The following is a 26,304-nucleotide window of genomic DNA, read 5'->3' on the forward strand; positions in this document are numbered from 1 at the left end:
AGTTAGCTAAGTGCTTTCTAGAGGTCTCTGTTGAATAGGGTGGCCACTAACCATATATGACTGTTGAGCAGTTGAGATGTGGCTTGTCTGGACTGAGATGTGCTGTAAGTGTGAAATACACTAATTCCTCCAACTTAGTATTATGAGGAAATAAAGTAAAATATTTCATTATTAATTTTATTACATAATTAAAAGATAATATTTTAGGTACATTGGGTTAAATAAAATTATTATAAAATTAATTTTACTTTTTAAAAATGTTTTTTAATGCTTCTGCTAGAACATTTAAATTTATATTATAGCTGTCATTGTATTTCTGTTGAACAGTATTGATACATATAAGACACATTTAAACATTTTTAAAATACTGTTTTCATTTGTTTATTTTTTATTTGTAGGACTAGTTTGTTTATTAATTTGTAGGCCTTTCCACTAGATTTTCTGATGTTTGGTCTTCTATTATTCTTAGTATAGAATATTCTATTCTTAGTAGGGTGTGAAATTTTATTTTAGGTCTGGTACAACTGTGTGACCTTAGGAAAGTCACTGTACCTGTCTGAAAATGAGTTTTAGTTTAGTTTTTCTTTTATTTTTGTAAATCTTAACTTCTTTAATTTCCAAAATCAGATGCAATTAATTGCCTGTTTGAAATTTTTACTTGGACATACACTAGACCCTTCATGTAGTGTTTTTTTCTTTCTCTGTTTGTCCTCTTAATCTTCGTCTCATTATCAAAAATCTGACATTCATGCACTCAAGATAGAAAGGGTCGTCTTTGATTTCCTTTTCCCCACTCTCTCCCATTTAACTCGTCTTCAAATCCCATTGCCTCTACCTCGAAAATATAGTCTGTGTTATCCTACCTCCCTCTGTTTCCAGTGCTCTAACATAAGCCAGCAAAATCCCTCACCTGTACTACAGCATGGCTTTCTGTCACTCCACAATCTATTCTTTACATGGTAGCTGACAGGGCCTTAAAAAATGTATTTGTCATTCTTCTACTTAAAACAGAGACTTTTCATTGAGTAGAGAACAAAAATCCGAGCTCTTTGCCGTGATCTACAATTTCCTCATAATATGACGCATATCTCCCTTTCCTATATTACGTCTGACCACTAACTCACTCAGCCTCACTGATCCCCGGACAGTCCCTTGAACACATCAGCTTAGTTCTGATTTAGTGGTCTAGCTCTAGGTCTTTGTTTTGCTTAGAATACCCTATGCTTCCATATTTTCTTACGGCCTGTTATCTTGTCATTTTGTTCTCAACTAAGGTTACTTCTCTTGAGGCACCTTCTCAGAGATTTAATTTAAAGTAACTGACATATCCCACTCCTGTGTATTATACCATCTATTGAAAATTTATTCGTATCAGTATTTGAAATAATCTGTTAATTAGTGAGTATATTGATTTTTTGTCTCCTTTTCTCATTACAATGTAAGCTGTATAACTTCCTTTTTGCCCATTCAAACAAATTATGGCACATAAAGCCTTAATAAATATTTGCCAAATAAATGGATGATTCCAGCCATGAATGAAAAATGAAATTTCTTTAATATATCCTCTTAATGAAGGCCCAAAGTCATCTATTTTAGAATGGTTACTGAAAACAGTTTAATATACATACACACATAGCAGTGAATAAAGACCTTTAAATGAAAACAATTACCTATTATTCTAAAAGAAAATTATCAAATTATCTAATGAGTTCTCAAAGATGTTAAATAAGTAGTCATGTGAACTGTTTTAGTTTTAATCCCATGGCTGTTAATAGCTTCTGATGTGGAGTATGGTTAGTGAGGAATATTGGAGTGGTGGGATTTCATTGTGTAAAGCTTGGGCTGAGTGCCCTGCCTGCTGAAATTTTGAGCCTAAGCCAAATACTATCTAGAGCCAGAGGAAACTAACTGTGAAAATTATACAGTGTATATCTTTGGTATCTATATGCTTTTTCCTAAATATATACTGTAATTGCAATGTTTACTATTAGAATACTTTAAACCTGTGTTTACAGTACATTCGCTAACTTGGAAGGGACAGCGTGGTCCTGACTTCATCTTAGATACATAGTTAATACATTTTAATAGACTGGCAGTATAAGTACCTACATTTGATTAGTATAAACAGTTAATGCAGTATGTTTAGAGTACATTTTTCTTCCAGGCAAATAGTATCATCCAGATTCTTTTTTAAAGTAAACTATGCATTTGACAGCAGCCTGCCTGTGTAGCCAGGTTTGATAAAAGATATTCAAAACATAGTTACTTTCTATGGAATTGCATGACTAAGTAATGTTATTTCTGTAAAATTAGTAGTCTGCTGAATCCAAAATACATATAAACAAGTGGATTTAGTATGAAGCTTGTAACATTTAAAATATCTTTGATCTGTTTATGATATGTTTTGAAAATGCTTTGTTAAAGCTAATTCAAAAGGAAAACTGTATATATTTAGAATGGCTACTTGGACTAAACATAAAGTCTTTATGATATGTGAGCTATGAGAGTTTTCTCTTTAAAAGTAAATGCTAACATGCTAAGAAAAATAATTGGAGTTTAACTTTTTTACATTCATTAATGTATAAAATCAATATATATGTTTCTTTTAAGTTAGAAGACTACCAAATATTTAGAAGCAATGATTGTTAGCACCACTGAATTAGACATTATTGTATTTATGACATACAAATGAAGCAATGAATATTATTACTACATAGTTCTAAATTTGAATAAAATAGAACTTCTGATATAACCCCACTTTTCTTCTTTAATATTTTGTTTTCTTAAGATATTTGTGAATATAATTTGAATATCATTTAATTACAAGAAATCTTTTAGGCATAATGAACTTTAGCTTAATTTTCTCATATTCTAGTGCCTCACAAACACAGTTTGAGATATACTGAGTCCTGTAGTCATAGTTTTCAATAACTGTTAATTGCTGTCTGCAAACTCCTTTTACTTTTTACCAACGAGTTTATTGTTGAAAGTTATTCCATTCATTTTCCTAAATTCAAAATGAAAAACAGAAAGAAACTTTTGGGGAAAAGGGCAGAACATGGGCTGTGTGAATTTATAAATCTGTGGACATTTTTTGTTTTTTTTTTTTGTAACTTGTCCTTTCTCATCAGCATGTTCTATTACTAGTAAGTACATATGTGCGACAATATTTTAAGGATTCTTTTACAATGATTCTTTTGAAATGAATGTAGAGACTTCTTGACAAAATAAATCATATTTTAAATTGCATTTGGGGGTAATCTGTATTGGGAGCTGAGTTCAAGTCCCATCTCTTCTACAATTTATCAGCATGGTGGACTTGGGTGAGGTGTTTGCCTTCTCTAGGCCTCAGTTTCCTCGGCTAGTTTCTTCATGCTGTCTTTCAGGAAAAACTTGAAAAGTACAGGAGTCTCTACAATAGTCTGGTCTTCGCAGCCTGGTCAAGGCTTACTTTTCCATCTCATCATCTCTGCTGCCCCTTCTCCATATCTATCCCACCACTTCTAACTTCTAACAAGTTGCAAGTGCTTTTCTAATACTCTGTTCCTTCTACCTGAAATGCCATTCCTACTGACGCCCTCTCATCTTGTACACCCCAACACAATTTGTTTTTATTTAAAAAAAACTAAAATGATGTAATATAATTTCAACATGCCCTTTTTTCCCTTTAATCCACAAAATATTCCATTGTAAGAATCATTTTAGATACTCTCTAATTTATGTTAAGAAAATGAATATTTATACCGGCGTAGGTCCTGAGTATTATAATATTTACACAAGTGTCAGCAGACAATTGTTGAATTGAATGGAGTATTATAAATGGAGTATTATTCCTGTGGCCCATAATATGGTATGTCTTGGTGAATGTTTCATGGACATTTGAAGAGAACGTGTAGTCTCCTATTGTTAGATGAATACATGTCAGCCAGGTCAGAGTGGTGAATAGTGTTTTACCAGTTTACTGCAGCCTTGCAGATTTTCCTGCCTACCTGTTCTGTCAGCTGTTGGAGAGGGATATTGATATCTCTGACTATAATTTCAGATTTGTCTACTTCCCTTCACCTGCCTATCAGTTTTGCTTCATGCATTTTGAAGATCTGTTATTAGGTATAAAAGCACTTAAGACTGTAGAACTCTCATGCCCTTCTGATAAATTATTCTTTTTGTCATTATGAAATGACTGTCCTTATTCCTGGTAGCATTCTTGGCTTTGAAACCTATTTTTTCTGACATTAATAGAACCATTCCAATTTCCTGGCCATTAATCCTATCCAGTGTTTTGTTTATTCTCAGGCATTGTAGTTTTCATCTCTAAAGACTTTGCATATTGAAAACTTAAGGAAAAATTATTTAACCACTTTGTGCCTTCATTTCTTTTCTGTATTAAAAGGATATAATGAAAGTTGCCTATACCATAGAGCTGTTTTGAGGATTAAATAAAGTGCTTGCAGTTGCTCAGTGTAAGCTCTGGACAAATGTAATCTGAAGCTGTTATTCTTACTATTTTGACTGCCTTTTCAAAAAAGTATTTTTAAAAACCCATAACATACCACAACAATTTCTTACTGATTTATTTCATCAGTGAGTTTCTTGTTTGCAATCATCTTCAGTCTAAATTAATCATCTTCAGTCTAAATAAACTAAAGTATCATATGAACTCGAATAATACCTGTGTTTTATTTATCTTGTTTTATTACATTTTTAATTTATCATTTGAATTTAGGATTGTGTACAAAGGTACAGTCTCATCATCATATTTTTCAGATGTAGTGAGTTGTAATTCCCGACTACTTTAAAAAAGTATGTAACAGTTGTGAGTTGTTCTCTCACGCTTCAGTTTAAATCTAGGGCATATTGAGAGATTGAACAAATTGGTGGTCATTTTTTTAATCAAAAGAAATAAATGTTTGCATTTAGTATTTTATATGGATCATTTATATTATCATCATGTATTGGATCATGTATTTTCTTTTTTCAGATTGGGCAACTGGCTTTTAAAGGAATGACGAGACTCAATAGAATCCAGTCGATTGTGTTTGAGACTGCCTATAACACCAATGAGAACATGCTGATTTGTGCCCCTACTGGAGCTGGAAAGACCAACATTGCAATGCTTACAGTTTTGCATGAAATTCGCCAACACTTTCAACTGGGTGTTATCAAAAAGAATGAATTTAAGGTAGGATATTAACAAGTCAGACAAGTGCTTTTTAAAATGTTAAATTAAAATCATTTTGCAGTTGTGCATGTTAAATGAAATCTGGAGGTCTTCAAGTTTATTATACTTGAGGTCATGTAAAGAATGCTGCTTGATCTATTTCATTACTATTAAGGCAATCCCTATTTGTGTTATGAAAATCCCATTACCCTTGTAAAGGGCTATGAAAATACATTTAGCTTTGAAGCAGAATCAATTTTCAGAGTGATGAGGCTGTATAAACAAATTCCACTGTCCTTTAAACAGCTGCACACTTATCCAACAGAGATAAGTACTTTTCATATATCACTATTAGGATTTTTCACTCCAAGTGGCTAGAATCAAATTTCACAATAAACTGTGACTTGTATTGGCCGCTGTGAAAGAAATCACATTGTAGTGTTTGCTCATTCATCAAGCTGGTGTTTCTTTGGCACAGATTGTATATGTTGCTCCTATGAAAGCCTTGGCAGCTGAAATGACAAATTACTTCAGCAAACGTCTAGAGCCACTGGGCATTGTTGTGAAAGAATTGACTGGTGATATGCAGTTGTCAAAAAATGAAATTTTACGAACTCAGGTATGTTGTATCCTTAGGTATTTTTGTTTAGTGCCATTCTTTTTTTTAAGGTAATTGTGAAAATTATTAAGTAACTATACCTTAAGTAACTGTAAAACAAATATAATGACCTTCATTTGTAACCATATCTTATTTCCACAAAAGAGATTTTTCTGATACTTTGTTCTATTGTATTCCTTCCAACTGACATGATTCTTGCTGTATCTTCAATATTGTTAGATTCCTGGTGTAGATGTTAAGTCCATTGACAGTAGATACTGTTCTTTTAAAACAGTAGGGAATGAGCATGTGGATAAGACCAGACTACAACTTGAAGAGCAGGACAATATCTAGTTCTTTAAGTGAATCCACTGGTATTCTAAACTATTCCATAAGGATGGATTAACATATGATAAAAGCTTTTAGCCGTTTTGTATTTCATCAAATGATAAGTTACAAAATCATGCATTGTATGTAGCACTATATTAAGTAAGATGCCTGACAACAAAGACATTTAAGATACAGGCCCCGCCTTCAAAGATCTTATAATGATCCTTGCAAAACCTGTATTAGAGCTACCCCTCGATTGTCATTAATAGATGCAAGATGTAAGGTGATGTTCATAGTGCTTATAAAACATAAAATAATGCCATGAAACTCTTAGAAAAAACTGTAAGCAAAAATCTCTTGGACATAAACATGAGTAACTTCTTTGTGAACATATCTCCTTGGGCAAGGGAAACAAAAGCAAAAATGAACAAGTGGGACTATATCAAACTAAAAAGCTTCTATACAGCAAATGACACCATCAGTAGAACAAAAAGACATCCTACAGTATGTGAGAATATATTCATAAATGACATATCTGATAAGGGGTTGACGTCCAAATTATATAAGGAGCTCATGCACCTCAACAAACAAAAAGCAAATAAGCCAATTAAAAAATGGGCACAGGAGCTGAACAGACACTTCTCCAAAGAAGAAATTCAGATGGCCAACAGGCACATGAAAAGATGCTCCACATAGCTAATCATCAGAGAAATGCAAATTAAAACCACAATGAGGTATCACCTCACACCAGTTAGGATGGCCAACATCCAAAAGACAAACACCAAATGTTGGCGAGGTTGTGGAGAAAGGGGAACCCTCCTACACTGCTGGTGGGAATGTAAACTAGTTCAACCATTGTGGAAAGCTGTATGGAGTTTCCTCAAAAAACTCAAAATAGAAATACCATTTGACCCAGAAATTCTACTCCTGGGAATTTACCCTAAGAATGTAGGATCCCAGTTTCAAAAAGACATATGCACCCCTATGTTTATCACAGCACTATTTACAATAGCCAAGAAATGGAAGCAACCTAAGTGTCCATCAGTAGATGAATGGATAAAGAAGATGTGGTACATATACACAATGGAATATTATTCAGCCATAAGAAGAAAACAAATCCTACCATTTGCAACAACATGGATGGAGCTAGAGGGTATTATGCTCAGTGAAATAAGCCAGGCAGAGAAAGACAGATGATTTCACTTATCTGTGGAGTATAAGAACAAAGAAAAAACCTGAAGAAACAAAACAGCAACAGACTCACAGAACCCAAGAATGTACTATCAGTTACCAAGGGGAAAGGGACTAGAGTGGGTGGGTGGGAAGGGAGGGAAAAGGGGGAAAATGGGGCATTACAATTAGCACACATAATGTAGCGGGGGGACACGGGAAAGGCAGTATATACAGAGATGACAAGTAATGATTCTATAGTATCTTACTGCACTGATGGACAGTGACTATAATGGGATGTGTGGTGGGGACTTGATAATGGGAGGAGTCTAATAGCCATAATGTTCGAGTAATTGTACATTAATGATATCAAAATTAAAAAATTAAAAAAAAACATTTTTAGAAACAGAATTTTCTGCATTTAGAAAAGAAGCTTTAATTCATTTTCTACCAATTGATGTCTATTCTGCTTGACAAGATTTTCCATAAATGTTTTTACTGCTTTGATTCATTGAAGACCAATCCTTTCAATAAAAATTTTACTTTTTAAAAAACAAAACAAAACAAAAAACATAAAACAATGGATGACCAAATACTAATGGAGTAATTCAGGAGAGTTTGATGGGAAATAAGTGATGTAGCTTTTGAAACAATGAATGGACATTGATTTAAATAAAATGTGATTGGAGGGTTTATTAGTATCCCAACGCTGCCACAACAAATTACCACAAGCTTAGTGGCTTAAAATAACAGAACCTTGATTCTCTCAGTTCTGGAGATCAGAAATGGTATAGGAAAGAAGAACAATTGTGTCATTTACAGTCAGGATAACCAAGTACACTTGCCTAAGGGCTAAAAATATGTCCTAGAGGCTCTCGTAATCCAGTGATTAAAGGATTATGAGTTCTAGATAACTTTTTAATTGAGATATAATGTATATGTAATAAATCCACAGATTTTAGACAAGCTCTGACAGATGCATATATATCCTATAATCCCCATAATCAAGATAAAACTATTTCCATTATTTCAGAAATACGCTCTTATCTTTTTTTTCTGTCAGTCCTCATTTCCTTGGCCCTCCAGAGGCAAGCATTGTTCTGATTTCTATCGCTATACCTTATTTTGTGTGTGTTCTAAAGTTTCAAATAAGTGACATCATACAATATGCGCTCCTTTTAGTCTGCCTGCTTTCGCTCAAAGAACGATGATTTTTTTTTTAAATCATGCAACCCTAGTATAAAATATTCAAGCAAAGCAGGAAAATGCAAAGAAGAATTCAACAGATGATCTCAATTCCAAATTTGGGAAGTTTTTGACCATTACTTCTTTAAGTATTTTTCTGCCTATATGTCTTTTTCTTCAATGATTTTAATTACAAATATGGCAGATTGCGTTATATTGTCCCACAGTTCTCTGAATTTCTGTTTATATTCTTCAGCCTTTTTTCTCTCTGCTCTTCAAATTTGCTGTCAATGTTCACAGATTCTTTGCCAGTTTAAAAGCAGTTAATATGGCTTAAAAGCAGATGTCTATTTGTTATTTTATTTTTGGATCTAAAATCTGCATTTTTTATAAGTAGACACTCCCTATTCATTCATTAATGACATTTTCCTTAAATTGAAACAAATTCTTTTACCCTATTTATAATAGTTGTTTTAAAGACATTGCTGAACACAGCATCTGGCCCACTCAGAGTCAGATTTTATTGACTGCCGTCTTTTCCAAGAATGAGTATTGTTGATATACACTCTTATGAAGGTTCCACATGAAAAAACAATGTGGTTACTACATTTACCCATATTATCAAGTCCCCACCCATACCCCAATGCAGTCACTGTCCATCAGTGCAGCAAGTTGCCAGAGATCCACTATGTGCCTTCTCTGTGCTACACTGTTTTCCCCATGAACCCCCACACCATGTGTACTAAACATAATGCCCCTCAGCCCCCTTCTCCCTCTCTCCCACACCCCTCCCCTTTGGTAATCACTAGTACCTTCTTGGAGTCTCTGAGTATGCTGCTATTTTGTTCCTTCGGTTTTGCTTTGTTGTTTTACTCCATAAACTTGTGTATGTACCACATCTTCTTTATCCATTCATCTACTCATGGACACTTAGGTTGCTTCCATTTCTTGGCTATTGTAAATAGTGCTGTGATAAACATAAGGGTGCATATGTCTTTTTGAATCTGAGAAGTTGTATTCTTTGGGTAAATTCCAAGGTGTAGGATTCCCACGTCAAATGGTATTTCTATTTTGAGTTTTTTGAGGAACCTCCATTTTGCTTTCCACAGTGGTTGAACTAGCTTACATTCCCACCAGCAGTGTAGGAGGGTTCCCCTTTCTCTGCATCCTCGCCAGCATTTGTTGTTGTTAGTCTTTTCGATGCTGGACATCCTTACTGGTGTGAGGTAATATCTCATTGTGGTTTTAATTTGCATTTCCCTGATGACTAGTGATGTGGAGCATCTTTTCATGTTTCTGCTGGCCATCTGAATTTCTTCTTTGGAGAAATGTCTCTTCATATCCTCTCCCCATTTGTTAATTGGGTTATTTGCTTTTTGGGTGTTGAGGCATGTAAGTTCTTTATATATTTTGGATGTTAACCCCTTATCGGATATGTCATTTACAAATATATTCTCCCATACTGTAGGATGCCTTTTTGTTCTGTTGATGGTGTCCTTTGCCATGCAGAAACCTTTTAGTTTGATGTAATCCCATGAGTTCATTTTTGCTTTTGTTTCCCTTGCTCAAGGAGATGCGTTCAGGCAGAAGTTGCTCATGCTTATATTCAGGAGATTTTTGCCCATGTTGTCTTCTAATAGTTTTATGGTTTCATGACTTACATTCAAGTCTTTGATCCATTTTCAGTTTACTTTCCTATATGGGGTTAAACAATAATCCAGTTTCATTCTCTTGCATGTAGCTGTCCAGTTTTGCCAACACCAGCTGTTGAAGAGACTGTCATTTCCCCATTGTATGTCCATGGCTCCTTTATCATGCATTAATTGACCATATATGGTTGGGTTTATATCAGGGCTCTCTAGTCTGTTCCATTGGTCTGTGGGTCTGTTCTTGTGCCAGTATTGAATTGTCTTGATTACTGTGGCTTTGTAGTAGATCTCAAAATTGGGGAGCATAATCCCTCCCAGCTTTATTCTTCCTTCTCAGAATTGCTTTGGCTATTTGAGATTTTTTGTGGTTCCATATGAATTTTTATTTTTTATTTTTTTTATTGAAGGGTAGTTGACACACAGTATTACATTAGTTTCAGGTGTACAACAAAGTGATTTAACATTTATATACATGATAATTCTAGGTACCAGCTATCACCATACCAAGTTGTTACAATATTTTGACTATATTCCTTATGCTATACATTACATCCCGGTTACTTATTTATTTTACAATTGGAAGTGTGTACTTTTTTTTTTTTTTTTGTGAGGGCATCTCTCATATTTATTGATCAAATGGTTGTTAACCACAATAAAATTCTGTATAGGGGGGTCAATGCTCAATGCACAATCATTAATCCACCCCAAGCCTAATTTTCGTCAGTCTCCAATTTTCTGAACCATAACGAACAAGTTCTTACCTGGAGAACAAATTCTTACATAGTGAATAAGTTACATGGTGAACATTACAAGGGCAGTCATCACAGAGGCTTTTGGTTTTGATCATGCATTATGAACTATAAACAGTCAGTTCAAATATGAATATTCATTTGATTTTTATACTTGATTTATATGTGGATACCACATTTCTCTCTTTATTATTATTATTTTTAATAAAATGCTGAAGTAGTAGGTAGATACAAGATAAAGGTAGAAAACATAGTTTAGTGTTGTAAGAGAGCAAATGTAGATGGTCAGGTGTGTGCCTGTAGACTGTGTTAATCCAAGCTAGACAAGGGCAATAAAACATCCACGTATGCAGAAGATTTCTCTCAGAACGGGGGAGGGGGGGAGGTTCTAAGCCTCACCTCTGTTGATCCCCATTATCTCACCTGATGGCCCCCCTACGACTGTGCCTGTCTTAGGTTGTTCCTCCCTTGAGGAATCTTACCCATCTCTGGCTAACCAGTCATCTTCCGGGGCCATACAGGGAAATGTTAAGTTGGTAAGTGAGAGAGAAGCCTTATTGTTTGAAAAGGTTAGCTTTTTACTTCTTTGCATATTTTCTGCCCTGTGGCTTCTATGCCCAGCATTTGTCTTGAGGTGTCTTTACCACTTGGAAGAATTATGATACTCGGTAAATTCGATATGAGGCACGAGTTCTACTTAAGGGTTATAATTAGGAAGGAAGAAGAAAAGCTATAGAAGTAGCAGGTGGAAGAAAACCTGGGAAGATTGATTATTTCTTTGACATACCTTCTTGTAGAGTAACTTCAGCATGTATAGGTTTTAAACTACTTATTAAATTGCACACACACATTAACATAATAGGAGTACAGTTATGTAACCAAAGCAGACCTGTAATTACCAGCCATCTCCAGTGAAACCAAGAAAACCAGTTAGGCACCTTAGGCATTTGTGAAACCTTATCTATAATATGGTGAATATTGTCCAACTGAACTTGAACAGTCTGAGAGAAATCAGACAAATTAAAACAACCCATTCCTGGGGACTGTTCACATCCCATATGTTCTTTTAACAGTGAATAGTCTGTAGTTGTAAGATTTTGGAGCGCTACAATTTGCACTTCTCCTAATTCTTGCTTGAGATCCAACAGTTTAGATCCTGTCAAATTTGTTGTTTTGCTGTATGCACAGGCCAGCTTAGATATCTCCTTCTTCATTCCCATGGCAAGTCCAGGAACTGGTGGATGAGTGCATCTACACCTGTAGCAGTGCATGGATCTTTGTTGGGGTTTTTTGATGATCATCTTCTGGCATGAGTCCTCCTGAGAGTGCTGATGTTGGAAGTTCTTTTTCATATCGTATCTTAGTTCATTTTCGGGGTAGCCAAATTAGGCTTTGATCCTCTGTATAAACACGAACAGACGCTTTGCCTACACTTTTATATGCCCTTTATATCATTGTGTAGAACTCATTGGAGGTCACCACACAGGAACTGCTTTTTTTTTAATCTTTTCATCATTAATCTACACTTACATGATGCATACTTTGTTTACTACGCTCTCCCCTATACCAGGTACCCCCTATATACCCCTTTACAGTCACTGTCCATCAGCATAGCAAAATGTTGTAGAATCACTACTTGTCTTCTCTGTGTTGTACAGCCCTCCCTTTTCTCCCACACCCCCCATGCATGCTAATCCTAATACCCCCCTTTTTCTCCCCCTCCCTTATCCCTCCCTACCCACCCATCCTCCCCAGTCCCGTTCCCTTTGGTACCTGTTAGTCCATTCTTGAGTTCTGTGATTCTGCTGCTATTTTGTTCCATCAATTTTTCCTTTGTTCTTATACTCCACAGATGAGTGAAATCATTTGGTATTTCTCTTTCTCTGCTTGGCTTGTTTCACTGAGCATAATACCCTCCAGCTCCTTCCATGCTGCTGCAAATGGTAGGATTTGCCCTTTTCTTATGGCTGAGTAGTATTCCATTGTGTATATGTACCACATCTTCTTTATCCATTCATCTATCGATGGACATTTGGGTTGCTTCCAATTCTTGGCTATTGTAAATAGTGCTGCGGTAAACATAGGAGTGCATCTGTCTTTCTCAAACTTGATTGCTGCATTCTTAGGGTAAATTCCTAGGAGTGCAATTCCTGGGTCAAATGGTAAGTCTATTTTGAGCATTTTGATGTACCTCCATACTGCTTTCCACAATGGTTGAACTAATTTACATTCCCACCAGCAGTGTAGGAGGGTTCCCCTTTCTCCACAGCCTCACCAACATTTGTTGTTGTTTGTCTTTTGGATGGCAGCCATCCTTACTGGTGTGAGGTGATACCCCATTGTAGTTTTAATTTCCATTTCTCTGATAATTAGCGATGTGGAGCATCTTTTCATATGTCTGTTGGCCATCTGAATTTCTTCTTTGGAGAATCGTCTGTTCATTTCCTCTGCCCATTTTTTAATTGGACTATTTGTTTTTTGTTTGTTGAGGCGTGTGAGCTCTTTATATGTTCTGGACGTCAAGCCTTTATCGGATGTGTCATTTTCAAATATATTCTCCCATACTGTAGGGTTCCTTTTTGTTCTATTGATGGTGTCTTTTGCTGTACAGAAGCTTTTCAGCTTAATATAGTCCCACTTGTTCATTTTTGCTGTTGTTTTCCTTGCCCGGGGAGATATGTTCAAGAAGAGGTCAGTCATGTTTATGTCTAAGAGGTTTTTGCCTATGTTTTTTTCTAAGAGTTTAATGGTTTCATGACTTACATTCAGGTCTTTGATCCATTTTGAGTTTACTTTTGTATATGGGGTTAGACAATGGTCCAGTTTCATTCTCCTACATGTAGCTGTCCAGTTTTGCCAGCACCATCTGTTGAAGAGACTGTCATTTCCCCATTGTATGTCCATGGCTCCTTTATCAAATATTAATTGACCATATATGTCTGGGTTAATGTCTGGATTCTCTAGTCTGTTCCATTGGTCTGTGGCTCTGTTCTTGTGCCAGTACCAAATTATCTTGATTACTATGGCTTTGTAGTAGAGCTTGAAGTTGGGGAGTGAGATCCCCCCTACTTTATTCTTCTTTCTCAGGATTGCTTTGGCTATTCGGGGTCTTTGGTGTTTCCATATGAATTTTTGAATTATTTGTTCCAGTTCATTGAAGAATGTTGCTGGTAATTTGAGAGGGATTGCATCAAATCTGTATTTTGCGTTGGGCAGGATGGCCATTTTGACGATATTAATTCTTCCTAGCCACGAGCATGGGATGTGTTTCCATCTGTTAGTGTCCCCTTCAGTTTCTCTTAAGAGTGACTTGTAGTTTTCAGAGTATAGGTCTTTCACTTCCTTGGTTAGGTTTATTCCTAGGTATTTTATTTTTTTTGATGCAATTGTGAATGGAGTTGTTTCCCTGTTTTCTCTTTCTGTTGGTTCATTGGTAGTGTATAGGAAAGCCTCAGATTTCTGTGTGTTGATTTTGTATCCTGCAACCTTGCTGTATTCCGATATCAGTTCTAGTAGTTTTGGGGTGGAGTCTTTAGGGTTTTTTATGTACAGTATCATGTCATCTGCAAATAGTGACAGTTTAACTTCTTCTTTACCAATCTGGATTCCTTGTATTTTTTTGTTTTGTCTGAGTGCCGTGGCTAGGACCTCCAATACTATGTTAAATAACAGTGGGGAGAGTGGGCATCCCTGTCTCGTTCCCGATCTCAGAGGAAAAGCTTTCAGCTTCTCGCTGTTCAATATATTGTTGGCTGTGGGTTTTTCATAGATGGCCTTTATTATGTTGAGGTACTTGCCCTCTATTACCATTTTGCTAAGAGTTTTTATCATGAATGGATGTTGAACTTTGTCAAATGCTTTTTCAGCATCTATGGAGATCATCATGTGGTTTTTGTCTTTCTTTTTGTTCATGTGGTGGATGATGTTGATGGACTTTCAAATGTTGTGCCATCCTTGCATCCCTGGGATGAATCCCACTTGGTCATGGTGTACCATCCTTTTGATGTATTTTTGAATTCGGTTTGCTAATATTTTGTTGAGTATTTTTGCATCTACGTTCATCAGGAATATTGGTCTGTAGTTTTCTTTTTTGGTGGGGTCTTTGCCTAGTTTTGGTATTACGGTGATGTTAGCTTCATAGAATGAGTTTGGGAGTATCCCCTCCTCTTCTATTTTCTGGAAAACTTTAAGGAGAATGGGTATTATGTCTTCCCTGTATGTCTGATAAAATTCTGAGGTAAATCCATCTGGCCCGGGGGTTTTGTTCTTTGATAGTTTTTTGATTACCACTTCAATTTCATTGCTGGTAATTGGTCTGTTTAGATTTTCTGTTTCTTTCAGGGTCAGTCTCGTAAGGTTGTATTTTTCTAGGAAGTTGTCCATTTCTCCTAGGTTTCCCAGCTTGTTAGCATATAGGTTTTCATAGTATTCTCTAATAATTCTTTGTATTTCTGTGGGGTCCGTCATGATTTTTCCTTTCTCTTTTCTGATAGTTGATTTGTGTTGACTCTCTTTTCCTCTTAATAAGTCTGGCTAGAGGCTTGTCTATTTTGTTTATTTTCTTGAAGAACCAGCTCTTGGTTTCATTGATTTTTGCTAGTGTTTTATTCTTCTCAATTTTATTTATTTCTTCTCTGATCTTTATTATGTCCCCCCTTCTGCTGACCTTAGGCCTCATTTGTTCTTCTTTTTCCAATTTCAATAATTGTGACATTAGACCATTTATTTGGGATTGTTATTCCTTTTTTAAATATGCTTGGATTGCTATGTACTTTCCTCTTAAGACTGGTTTTGCTGTGTCCCACAGAAGTTGGGGCTTAGTGTTGTTGTTGTCGTTTGTTTTCATATATTGCTGGATCTCCATTTTGATTTGGTCATTGATCCATTGATTATTTAAGAGCATGTTGTTAAGCCTCCATGTGTTTATGAGCCTTTTTGCTTTCTTTGTACAGTTTATTTCTAGTTTTATGCCTTTGTGGTCTGAAAAGTTGGTTGGTAGGATTTCAGTCTTTTGGAATTTACTGAGGCTCTTTTTGTGGGCTAGTATGTGGTCTATTCTGGAGAATGTTCCATGTGCACTTGAGAAGAATGTGTTTCCTGTTGCTTTTGGAGGTAGAGTTCTGTAGATGTCTATTAGGTCCATCTGTTTTAGTGTGTTGTTCAGTGCCTCTGTGTCCTTACTTATTTTCTGTCTGGTGGATCTGTCCTTTGGAGTGAGTTGTATGTTGAAGTCTCCTGGAACGAATGTATTGCATTCTATTTTCTCCTTTAGTTCAGTTAATATTTGTTTCAGGTATGTTGGTGCTCCTGTATTGGGTGCATATATATTTATAATGGTTATATCCTCTTGTTGGGCTGAGCCCTTTATCATTATGTAATGTCCTTCTTTGTCTTCTGTTACTTTCTTTATTTTGAAGTCTGTCTTGTCTGATACCAGAATTGCAACACTTGCTTTCTTCTCTTTGTTGTTTCCCTGAAATATCTTTTTCCATCCCTTGACTTCAAGTCTGTACATGTCTTTGGGTTTGAGGTGAGTGTCTTGTAAGCAGCATATGGATGGATCTTGCTTTTTTATCCATTCTGTTACTCTGTGTCTTTTGATTGGTGCATTCAGTCCATTTACATTTAGGGTGATTATTGAAAGGTATGAACTTATTGCCATTGCAGGCTTTAAGTTTGTGGTTACCAAAGGTTCAAGGTTCGCGTCTTTACTATCTTACTGTCTAACTTAACTCGCTTGTTGAGCTATTATACACGCGGTCTGATGATTCTTTATTTCTCTCCCTTCTTATTCCTCCTCCTCCCTTCTTTATATGTTGGGTGTTTTGGTCTGCGCTGTTTTTCGGAGTGCTTCCATCTAGAGCTGTCCCTGTAAGATGCCCTGTAGAGGTGGTTTGTGGGAGCCAAATTCCCTCAACTTCTGCTTGTCTGGGAATTGTTTAATCCCTCCTTCATATTTAAATGATATTTGTGCTGGATACAGTAGTCTTGGTTCGAGGCCCTTCTGTTTCATTGCATTAAGTATATCATGCCATTCTCTTCTGGCCTGTAGGGTTTCTGTTGAGAAGTCTGATGATAGCCTGATGGGTTTTCCTTTGTAGGTAACCTTTTTTTTCTCTCTGGCTGCCTTTAATACTTTGTCCTTGTCTTTGATCTTTGCCATTTTAATTATTATGTGTCTTGGTGTTGCCCTCCTTGGATCCCTTGTCATGGGAGTTCTGTGTACCTCTGTGGTCTGAGAGGCCATTTCTTCCCCTAGTTTGGGGTAGTTTTCAGCAATTATTTCCTCAAAGACACTTTCTATCCCTTTTTCTCTCTCTTCTTCTTCTGGTATCCCTATAATGCATATATTTTTCCTTTTTGATTGGTCACTCAGCTCTCTTAGGATTCTTTCATTCCTGGAGATCCTTTTATCTCTCTCTGCATCAGCTTCTCTGTGTTCCTGTTCTCTGTTTTCTAGACCATTAATGGTCTCTTGCATTTCGTCCATTCTCTTTTGAAGTCCTTCCAGAGCTTGTTTTATTTCTGTATTCTCCTTCCTTAGTTCTTGCATATTTCTCTGCAAGTCCATCAGCATGATTATGACTTTTGTTTTGAATTCTTTTTCAGGAAGACTGGCTAAATCTATCTCCCCAGGTTCCTTCTCAGGGGAAGATGTAGCAGATGCCGAAGCTGTCTGGGTTAGTCTTGTCTGGATCATATTTTTTTGCCTTTTCATGTTGACAGGTGCTATTGACTGTCAGCTGGGAGGGCCAAACTTTTCACTTGCTACTGGCCTTTCTTTACTGGGAAAACTGCGACCCCTAGTGGCTTGTGTTTGGTAATTGCGTGTAGGCTGGGTCTTTGTGTCTTGCCCGGCTGAAGTGTAGGAATTTTCCTTTCTGCCTTTCTGTGGGCGTGTTTTGCCTTAGGCTGTTTCTCTGCTTTCGCAGCGCCAGGAGGGGTAAAGGACTCGGGGCGGAGGGGGGGCTGTTTGGCTGTTTACCTCCATGAGGGGTCTCAGAGCTGTTGCCCAGGGGGTTAGTGCGCCCAGTTTTCCCTGTAATTTCCAGCCACTGGGCTGTGTCCTGTGTTGTATCCGTCTAGCTGTTAAATCCCTGTCCCTTTAAGACTTTCAAAGAGCACTCGCTTTTCTTTGTCACAGGGGCATCAGCTTCCGCACCCGCTCAGAGGTTTTGCTGCCCTATTTCCCTAGTTTCCAGCCCTCCACGCATGCACCGTGTCTGCGCTCTGGTGCGGGTGGCTGGTGCTGGGTGTTTAGCAGTCCTGGGCTCCCTCTCCCTCCCGCCGGGAGCTGAGGGGAGGGGCGCTCGGGTCCCGCCGGCCGGGGCTTGTATCTTACCCCTTTCACCAGGCGCTGGGCTCTTGCACTAGTCGATGTAGTCAGGCTGTTGTCCTGTGTCTTCTGGTCTCTCTTTTAGGATTAGTTGTATTTGTTGTATTTTCAAAAATATATATGTTTTTGGGAGGAGATTCCCACTGTCCTACTCACGCCGCCATGTTGGCTCCGCCCCCGTATGAATTTTAGAACGATTTTCTCTAGTTCGTTGAAGAATGCTGTTGGTATTTTGATAGGAATTGCATTGAATCTATAGATTGCTTTAGGCAGGATGGCCATTTTGACAATATTAATTCTTCCTATCCATGAGCACAGGATGTGTTTCCATTTATTGGTTTCTTCTTTAATTTCTCTTAAGAGTGTCTTGTAGTTTTCAGAGTATAGGTCTTTCACTTCCTTGGTTAGGTTTATTCCTAGATATTTTATTCTTTTTGATGCAATTGTGAATGGAATTGTTTTCCTGATTCTCTTTCTGCTAGTTCATTGTTAGTGTATAAGAATGCCACAGATTTCTGTACATTAATTTTGTGTCATTCAACTTTGCTGAATTCAGATATTAGATCTAGTAGTGTTGGAGTGGATTCTTTAGGGTTTTTATGTACAATATCATGTCATCTGCAAACAGGGACAGTTTAACTTCTTCCTTGCCAGTCTGGATGCCTTTTATTTCTTTGTGTTATCTGATTGCCGTGGCTAGGACCTCCAGTACTATGTTGAATAAAAGTGGGGAAAGTGGGCATCCTTGTCTTGTTCCCAATCTTAGAGGAAAAGCTCTCAGCTTCTCGCTGTTCAGTATGATGTTGGCTGTGGGTTTGTCATATATGGCCTTTATTATGTTGAGGTACTTGCCTTCTATACCCATTTTGTTGAGAGTTTTTATCATGAATGGATGTTTCCAATTTATTTTTATGTTTTTATAATTGAAAGCTCTGGTCCTTGACATAATGACTATAACTACTGTAGATACTTCAGAAGACTTCTGCTGTATATGTGAATGGCACTCATGCATGTGAACCAATAGAAGAGGAAGGAATATAAAAAAACTTAGAAAAGCAAGTAGTTGGAACTAACTGATTTGTTGTAGTGTCCTAAGGGGCAGGTATAATTTCCAATCTGTCAGATCTCATTATGGGGCTGTTGCCATCAATCAGACTTGACATTTATATAGCAGAGGTTAGTAAAACTGAAATTTTATGTATGTTTATGGAATCTAACTGTGACATCGTAGATTTAATCTTTAAAGTAAAACATACATATAATTTATAAACTTGTTTGTTGACAAGGCATGGATTATATATTTTAAAAAGGAAGATAAACTTCCTGAATCCTGAAAACTATTGCCTGGTCTACATTTATAGCATCAAAATGGCGATTTGTAATGACTCCAACCTGACTGTTTTCACCACAGAAAATATACTGAAGGAAGCATTATTTACCTTGAAATTTAAAGAATTCAGTTTTGGGACAAGTCTATGAATACTTGGATTCAGGCACAACATTCTTCATTCTATAAAGCATTGCCTCTAGTGTGTTTTGATAAAGAGTTTACCGTAGTGTCCAATTAGTGGATTATGCAATAATTATTAAAAGTTCATAGTAGAAGTTTACCTTTCTCCCCCAACCCCCTCCCAAGAAGGGTAATATATTTCACCTAGAGAAAATAATAATTGAGTAGTCATGAAACAATCATGGAAGACTAAATATTGTAATTTTACTATACACAGATGTAAGGAAAATTTTTAATAATAATGTTTAAGTGCCTATGGGATACAGCAAGAACAGTTTTAAGAGGAAGTTTATAGTGGTAAGCCTACATTAGAAAGAATAAGTTCACAAATAGACAACCCAACTTTACACCTCAAGGAACTATAAAAAAAGAACAGACTAAGCCCAAAGTTAGCGAAGGATGGAAATAACAAAAATCAGAGTGGAAATAAATGAAATAGAGAAAAACAAAGAAAAGGTCAACAAATGTAAGAGCTGGTTGTTTTTCAGAAGATAAGTAAAATTAACAAAGCCTTAGGTAGACAGCAAAAAAAAGAGAAAACTGAAATAAATAAAATCAGAAACGAAAGAAGAGACATTGCAGCTGACACCCCAGAAACAGAAAGGACCTAAGAGATCACTGTGGACAGTTCTGCATCAGCAGATTGGATGACCCAGAAGAAATGGATAAATTCCAGGAAACATACAGCCTGCTGACTCAGGGAGAAATAGAAACTCTGAATAAACAAACACCACAGTAACAGAATGAAAAGAATAATAATCTGATCATCTTAATACATACAGAAAAATAATTTGACAAAATTCAGCATCCCCATACACCCCTGTGTTGTTTGCCACATTTTTCATAATAGCTAAGGCAAGGAAACAACCTAAGTGTCCATCAGCGGAAAACTGGATAAAGAAAATGTGCTATATGTGTACAATGGAATATTAGTCAGCCATAACAAGGGGGGAAATCCAGCCTTTTTCAGCAACGTGCATGGACCTTGAGGCCATTATGCCAAGTGAAGTGAGTCAGACAGAGAGCGAATACTGTGTTCTCACCTAATGTGGGATTCAGTCAAACTCAGAGAAAGAGAGAGGAGAATGGTGGTTGCCAGTGGCTGGTGGGGTTTGGGGGAAGTGGGGAGATGTTGGTCTAGTAAGAGGACTATGTTCTGGTGACCTCATGCTCAGCCTGGTGACTGTAATTAACAATACTGTATTATGTACTTGAAAGTTGTTAAGAGAGTCAATTTTAAATGTTTAATTGTTCACTGCCCCCCCCCACCAGGTAATTATGTGAGGGGATGGAGGTAATAATTAACCTTGTTATGGTAATCACTGTGCAACATATGTGTGCATCAAATCACACTGTACACCTTAAATCCACATTGTGTGTCAGTATTTCAGTAAAACTGGGGAGGAAAAAAGGAGAGATAAAATGATTTCCCCTGGGTCACAAGGTTCTAAAAGGCAAATAATAATAATAATGTTAATGTTGACGTTTAAGTGAATTACCAGATGAATTGGTTCTAGAAAGTCTTAGGTCCTTTGGTTTTTCTGTCAAAATGAATGAGCATTTTAAAATTGAATACACCAAATTTTTGGCACAGTTGTGGTATACAGCACCTCAGCTGTGCCATTTTCCTGGCGGACAGGCTAAAATTGGAATCGTTTCAAATAATGATTTTTATACTTTGAGGGAATAAGTACATGTATTGAGAGAAATTTAAGTTGACAGGAAGAATATTGACAGTTAGCCTATGCCCCAGTACAAGAGCAAATAGAAAGGTTTCGCATGAGTTCCAATTCATTAAGCAAATGTGGCACTTTATTTTCTAGCCATTTTAGCTCAGGGAACTGATGTGATGAAGTATATAAAGCCACTTTGCCCCATGCTGAAAGTAAAGCATAATAAACAAAATGCTAGAATGGATTTTTAAGATCTGCTTGGTATAGCTTTCTGTTATCTGAAAACTTTAATATTACAACTTAATTGTTGCCAAACTACTTTCTCTGAAAATTATAAGAAGTGTTAGCACAGTATTCTAAGTTCATGGTGAATAGGAAGCCACACTTTGTGTTTATTATTATAATTTAATGATATACTTTTTATCTTTCCCAACATTTACTTATAATAAACTTATATGTTTTAATGTGATGTTAACATATTAAACTTATATGTTTTAATTTATATTTTAGGAGAGTTTTTATTTTGAAAACAGCTATGCATGATTTTCTAAACTTTAATGGAGAGGATTGTTAGTAAGTGAGCCCTGGGTGTATATATGATAATGTATCTTGGGCTATTTTAAATTTGACGTTATTCAAAGTAAAAGTTCTGTTTAAGTTAACTGGAATATGAAAGAGATGTTACAGCATTTTAGATCTCAGAGTTCATTGTACATCTGCTGTGGTTGATTCCAGTACCATGTCTCTCCTGTAAAATTTGATGTGAGGTCAGTGTTTTGCCGTTCAGGTTTGGATAGCACTTTTCACAGCTGAGATGTGAATTCCTTAATCTGCTGCGGTACGGTTTGTTCATTAATGTTCTGTTAAAGTACAGCTAATAAATTTTGTAGTTAATATAGTTCATTTCAAAATGAGAGCAGTGATATTTGTAATAATGCAACAGATCATATCGGCAAACTTGGATTGTGCATTTGTTGAGAATTTATATATAATTTGCACCAGTGTAAAAACAATAGAATTATTGTCATCTCCAGAGGTGACTTAAACAGATGTGAAATAACATAACAAAAATGCCAAGAGAACAGTGTGACCTCCATCTCCATTACCCCTTCAAAAAGCCCAGCTGGGTTGTGATTGTCATCAGTCTCTACATCTGATACCCTGGCTAGGAGAAGCTTTAGTTTTGATTTGTTACCTCATGTGTTCTTTAAACTGTCCACCTTATGGGCTTATTCTCTAAAGTAGTGTTACTGTAGTAGAAGAAATTATTAAGCATGTCATCTTTTTCTCTGCAATAGCATGATTTTAAAGGACACGAACAATTCAATATGTAGAAAGCAAATAGATTTGTAATCACACCTTCATGTCAAATGAAGCTTATACACATACCCTGAGCCTGTCTCCTGCTCTACATGCCCAGGACCACCAGGACTCATAGTTTGAGTTGCTGTTATGTTCCAGGCATCCTGTATTATATATATTAGTTTTCAGCATTAAATACTGTATAAACTAGTTGACATTAAAGGACAGTTTTTAAAAACTGTGTATCGATAGTAAAGTTTCCTCCAAATTTGAACAGGTAAAAACAAGTGACCATTCATAGAGTGGATCTTGGTTTCTTTTTCATTTCCTTTGAAAGCTTTGTTCATTTCTTTGTCCTTTTGAAAATAAAGGCCACTATTAGTACATGTTAGTTCCAAGGATAGGATCATTTGTTTCTTACATTGTAAGATAGTTTTTTAAAAAGTTGTGTACTTTGTGCACTTCACTCTACAATTTACTGAGAGACATCCTTCACTGAGTTTTAAATAACTGTTTAATATCACAGCTTCAGTGAGGTGACACACCACTCTTCAAAGGACCATTGTCTACAGTGAATCAGATATCATTCTGGGTTATTTTTAACAGTTTTTATTAGATCTAAATAGAAGTCACCAGTCATATTTCTTTTTGAATGACACCATTGAAATTTAAATAATCTATGTGACTTTTTCCCCTTTTAAAATTTGATTATCTTTTCTTATCTTACAGATGCTTGTGACCACACCAGAAAAATGGGATGTAGTGACAAGAAAGAGTGTTGGGGATGTAGCTCTTTCTCAAATTGTAAAACTCCTTATTCTTGATGAAGTTCATTTACTGCATGAAGATAGAGGACCAGTATTAGAAAGCATAGTGGCACGTACTTTACGGCAGGTAAGAGGGGGAGTTATTTTTAAGCTTATTTTGGAGGATGAGTAAGTTTTCAAACTCAAATACAGCACTCAAATAAATGTTAGTAACATGTATTGGTCATGGGGATAAAGATAGTTTTAGTACAGAGAAACCCACATTTCGTTTTCATATTAAAAGTACACTTTGTTCTTTCCAAGTCTTAATTGTATACTGAAGTCTCTTTAAATTAACCAAACTAAATACAGGAAAACTTATATTCTATACCTGTGCTACAAAGCTAGGTCTAATACTGACTAGGCCATAATAGTAAGATGTGGCAGAACACAGGCGCGTGTTAGTGACTTCGTCTACTTCTTGCCTCACTGCACCCCACCTCTCCCCCCTGGAAAAATCCAAATATGATTTATAATTTTTCTGATACACTAGATAAAATGGAATAAAATCACCTCATGTGCATAGTCCTTATCATTATTTTTAAAAAGGGACCTGGTAATCATTCATAAATAGTCCATACCAATATCAGTAAATTTACCAATGTCTTGTGATTGTTTTCTCTCAGCTCCTCTTTTCATTAAGTGAAAAGATAAGCTATCTTACAATACTTATGAGTATTAAAATGATAATGATGTTGGTAGACTGTACATGTATTGATAATAGATGAATACTGATTTTTCAACCTAATCAATAACTTGAGTTTCTTAACTCCCTGTCTGTTACTGTCTTTGGTCCATTTTCTCCTGGCTTTTTTTTCTTTCTGAAACAGCCAGGACTCCATGACCAGGTTTTCTTTTGTCAATTACCTTAACTTACTTATCCCGTACCTGGCAAAATTCCAACCATGCATGAGTTGAACAGTGTCTGCGCCTCCAGCCAGACCACAAAGCACTAGCAGAGGTGACTGCACAGTGAGTTAGACTAGAGTCACTTACGTTCATAGACTCTGAATTTACCTGGACCATTGGGATCACCCTCTAACTTCTAAGCAACTTTTCTTCTGTTTCTCTTAAGTGACTCTTCCCACTGTCATGTCTCATTCCTGTATGACAATACTTTTTATTGAATGGAAATAGTGTCCTTCATGCTTGAACTCCTTCACTTTCCATTGCTTCTCCTTGCTCTCCCCACCGAGACAAAAACCTCAAGGCCAGCCCCAAATCCACACTCATCATTTAAGCCCTCATCCTTGACGAGACCCCCTTGTTCCCTTGCGCTTCACTCTGTAAGGTACCCTTTTCTTCCTCTTGTGTCTTAATTTCTCCCTCTCAGTGGGCACTGTCTCTTCAGCATAAAAGAATTGGAAAATCCTTCTCATCTTTACCGAAAATCTTCCCTCACACCTGGCCCTCTCCAGTAACTTCCTCTGAATGAGGCTCTTTTTACCACCAAGCTTCTGGAAATACTAACGTCTCACCACTGTTTCCCTTCTGACTTTCAGCCACTACAGTCTGCGTATTGTTCCAACATAGATAATAAAATCTTTTTACCTGGATTGCCAGTTGCCAAATCCAAAAGATAGTCCTCAAACCAATTCCTTTCTTTAACCTTTTAATATTACTCATATTTGATATTTGATATGATGCTTCATTTCCTCAGTGTTGAAACTTTTTTTCCTTTTGACTCCAAGATGCCACTCTGTGCTGGTTTTCTTCACTTGAATTTTTTTTTTCACCTACTTAGCTGCCCTTTCTCAGGCTCCTTTGCTGTCTCATTTTCTCACCCTTGAAATGTTTACATTCTCCAAGACTCGCCATCTTCTTTTTTATTTCTATATCTTTACCCTGGGAAAATGACATTTCTCTGCTTGTGTCACCTGAATCTCTCTGTGTAGTCCACATCTTCCCCAGTGACTTCTAGGTATAGCAAACTCACTTGTAAGTCTCCATGCTGATGTCCCATAGACATGTCTTGCTAACATGCCTCTGTCACCTTCCGTGTGTATTACATATGCATCACGACCACTTGGTTCTCGGGCCCAAACACTGGGAGTCACACTCAGGTGTTCTCTCCTACCTGGCAGTCTCCCTCACCCCAGTGACTAGGCATCCATTCTGTTATATTTCATACCGTATGTATCTCTGAGCCAGATCTGTGTATGGGAGCTTCATATAAAAAAGCAGTACAAAACTTTAGGAAATTATACTACATTTTTTAATGTTTTAAAGTAATGTGTTTTAATCTGGTAAATTATACTATAAAATTCTAGATAGGACAATAGTTTAACTGTTATCAAGCAAAACTCTCAATACATTAAAGAAAATATAAGAGAGCTTTTTTTAATAACCTTGGGATAGAGCAGTTCTATGGAAAATGCGAAGCTCCTAAGGTTATACAGAGGACACAAGTAGAATGTAGACATGTAAATATTAAAAACTGATGACTGGTAAAGATACCTCCAAAAAAGTTAAAGTGTAAGAATAACAAAATATATGGTATTACTTTTATTATTATTATTATTATTATTATTATTATTATTATTATTATTATTTAGATGTTTAAATGTCCTTTATATTATAAAGTAATAAGAAATACATACATTCATAAAACTTGGGGAAAACACTTTACATTAGAAATAAGGATACCAATAATCATAGAAAAGATGCTTAAAAGTAATCCAAATCAACATGAGACATTTCTCTTTAGTCAGACTGGCCAGAGTGAAAAAAGAATGCAGTTTGAAAGGGCCCACTCTCGAGTCACCTCTATTTGCTCTTCTAGGAATCTGGAATAATAGTATGAACACATGTATATATGAACAGCATATGAAGCTCTCT

General features: G+C 36.4%; 1 protein-coding gene across 4 annotated transcripts in view; it reads left to right on the forward strand.

Annotated features, from left to right (window-relative positions):
• The window catches only part of ASCC3 (activating signal cointegrator 1 complex subunit 3), a 285,280-nt gene that overhangs the window by 73,681 nt on the left and 185,295 nt on the right, over positions 1–26,304 (forward strand). For all 4 annotated transcript variants that reach the window (XM_073220915.1, XM_073220914.1, XM_073220916.1 and 1 more), the window contains 3 exons: positions 4,979–5,179; positions 5,637–5,777; positions 23,390–23,554. In XM_073220915.1, coding sequence (XP_073077016.1) covers positions 4,979–5,179; positions 5,637–5,777; positions 23,390–23,554 — 507 coding nt within the window. The remainder of the gene's footprint in view (positions 1–4,978; positions 5,180–5,636; positions 5,778–23,389; positions 23,555–26,304) is intronic.

The sequence above is a fragment of the Manis javanica genome, chromosome 13 (genome assembly GCF_040802235.1).
Source record: "Manis javanica isolate MJ-LG chromosome 13, MJ_LKY, whole genome shotgun sequence".
Classification (NCBI taxonomy): Eukaryota; Metazoa; Chordata; class Mammalia; order Pholidota; family Manidae; genus Manis; species Manis javanica.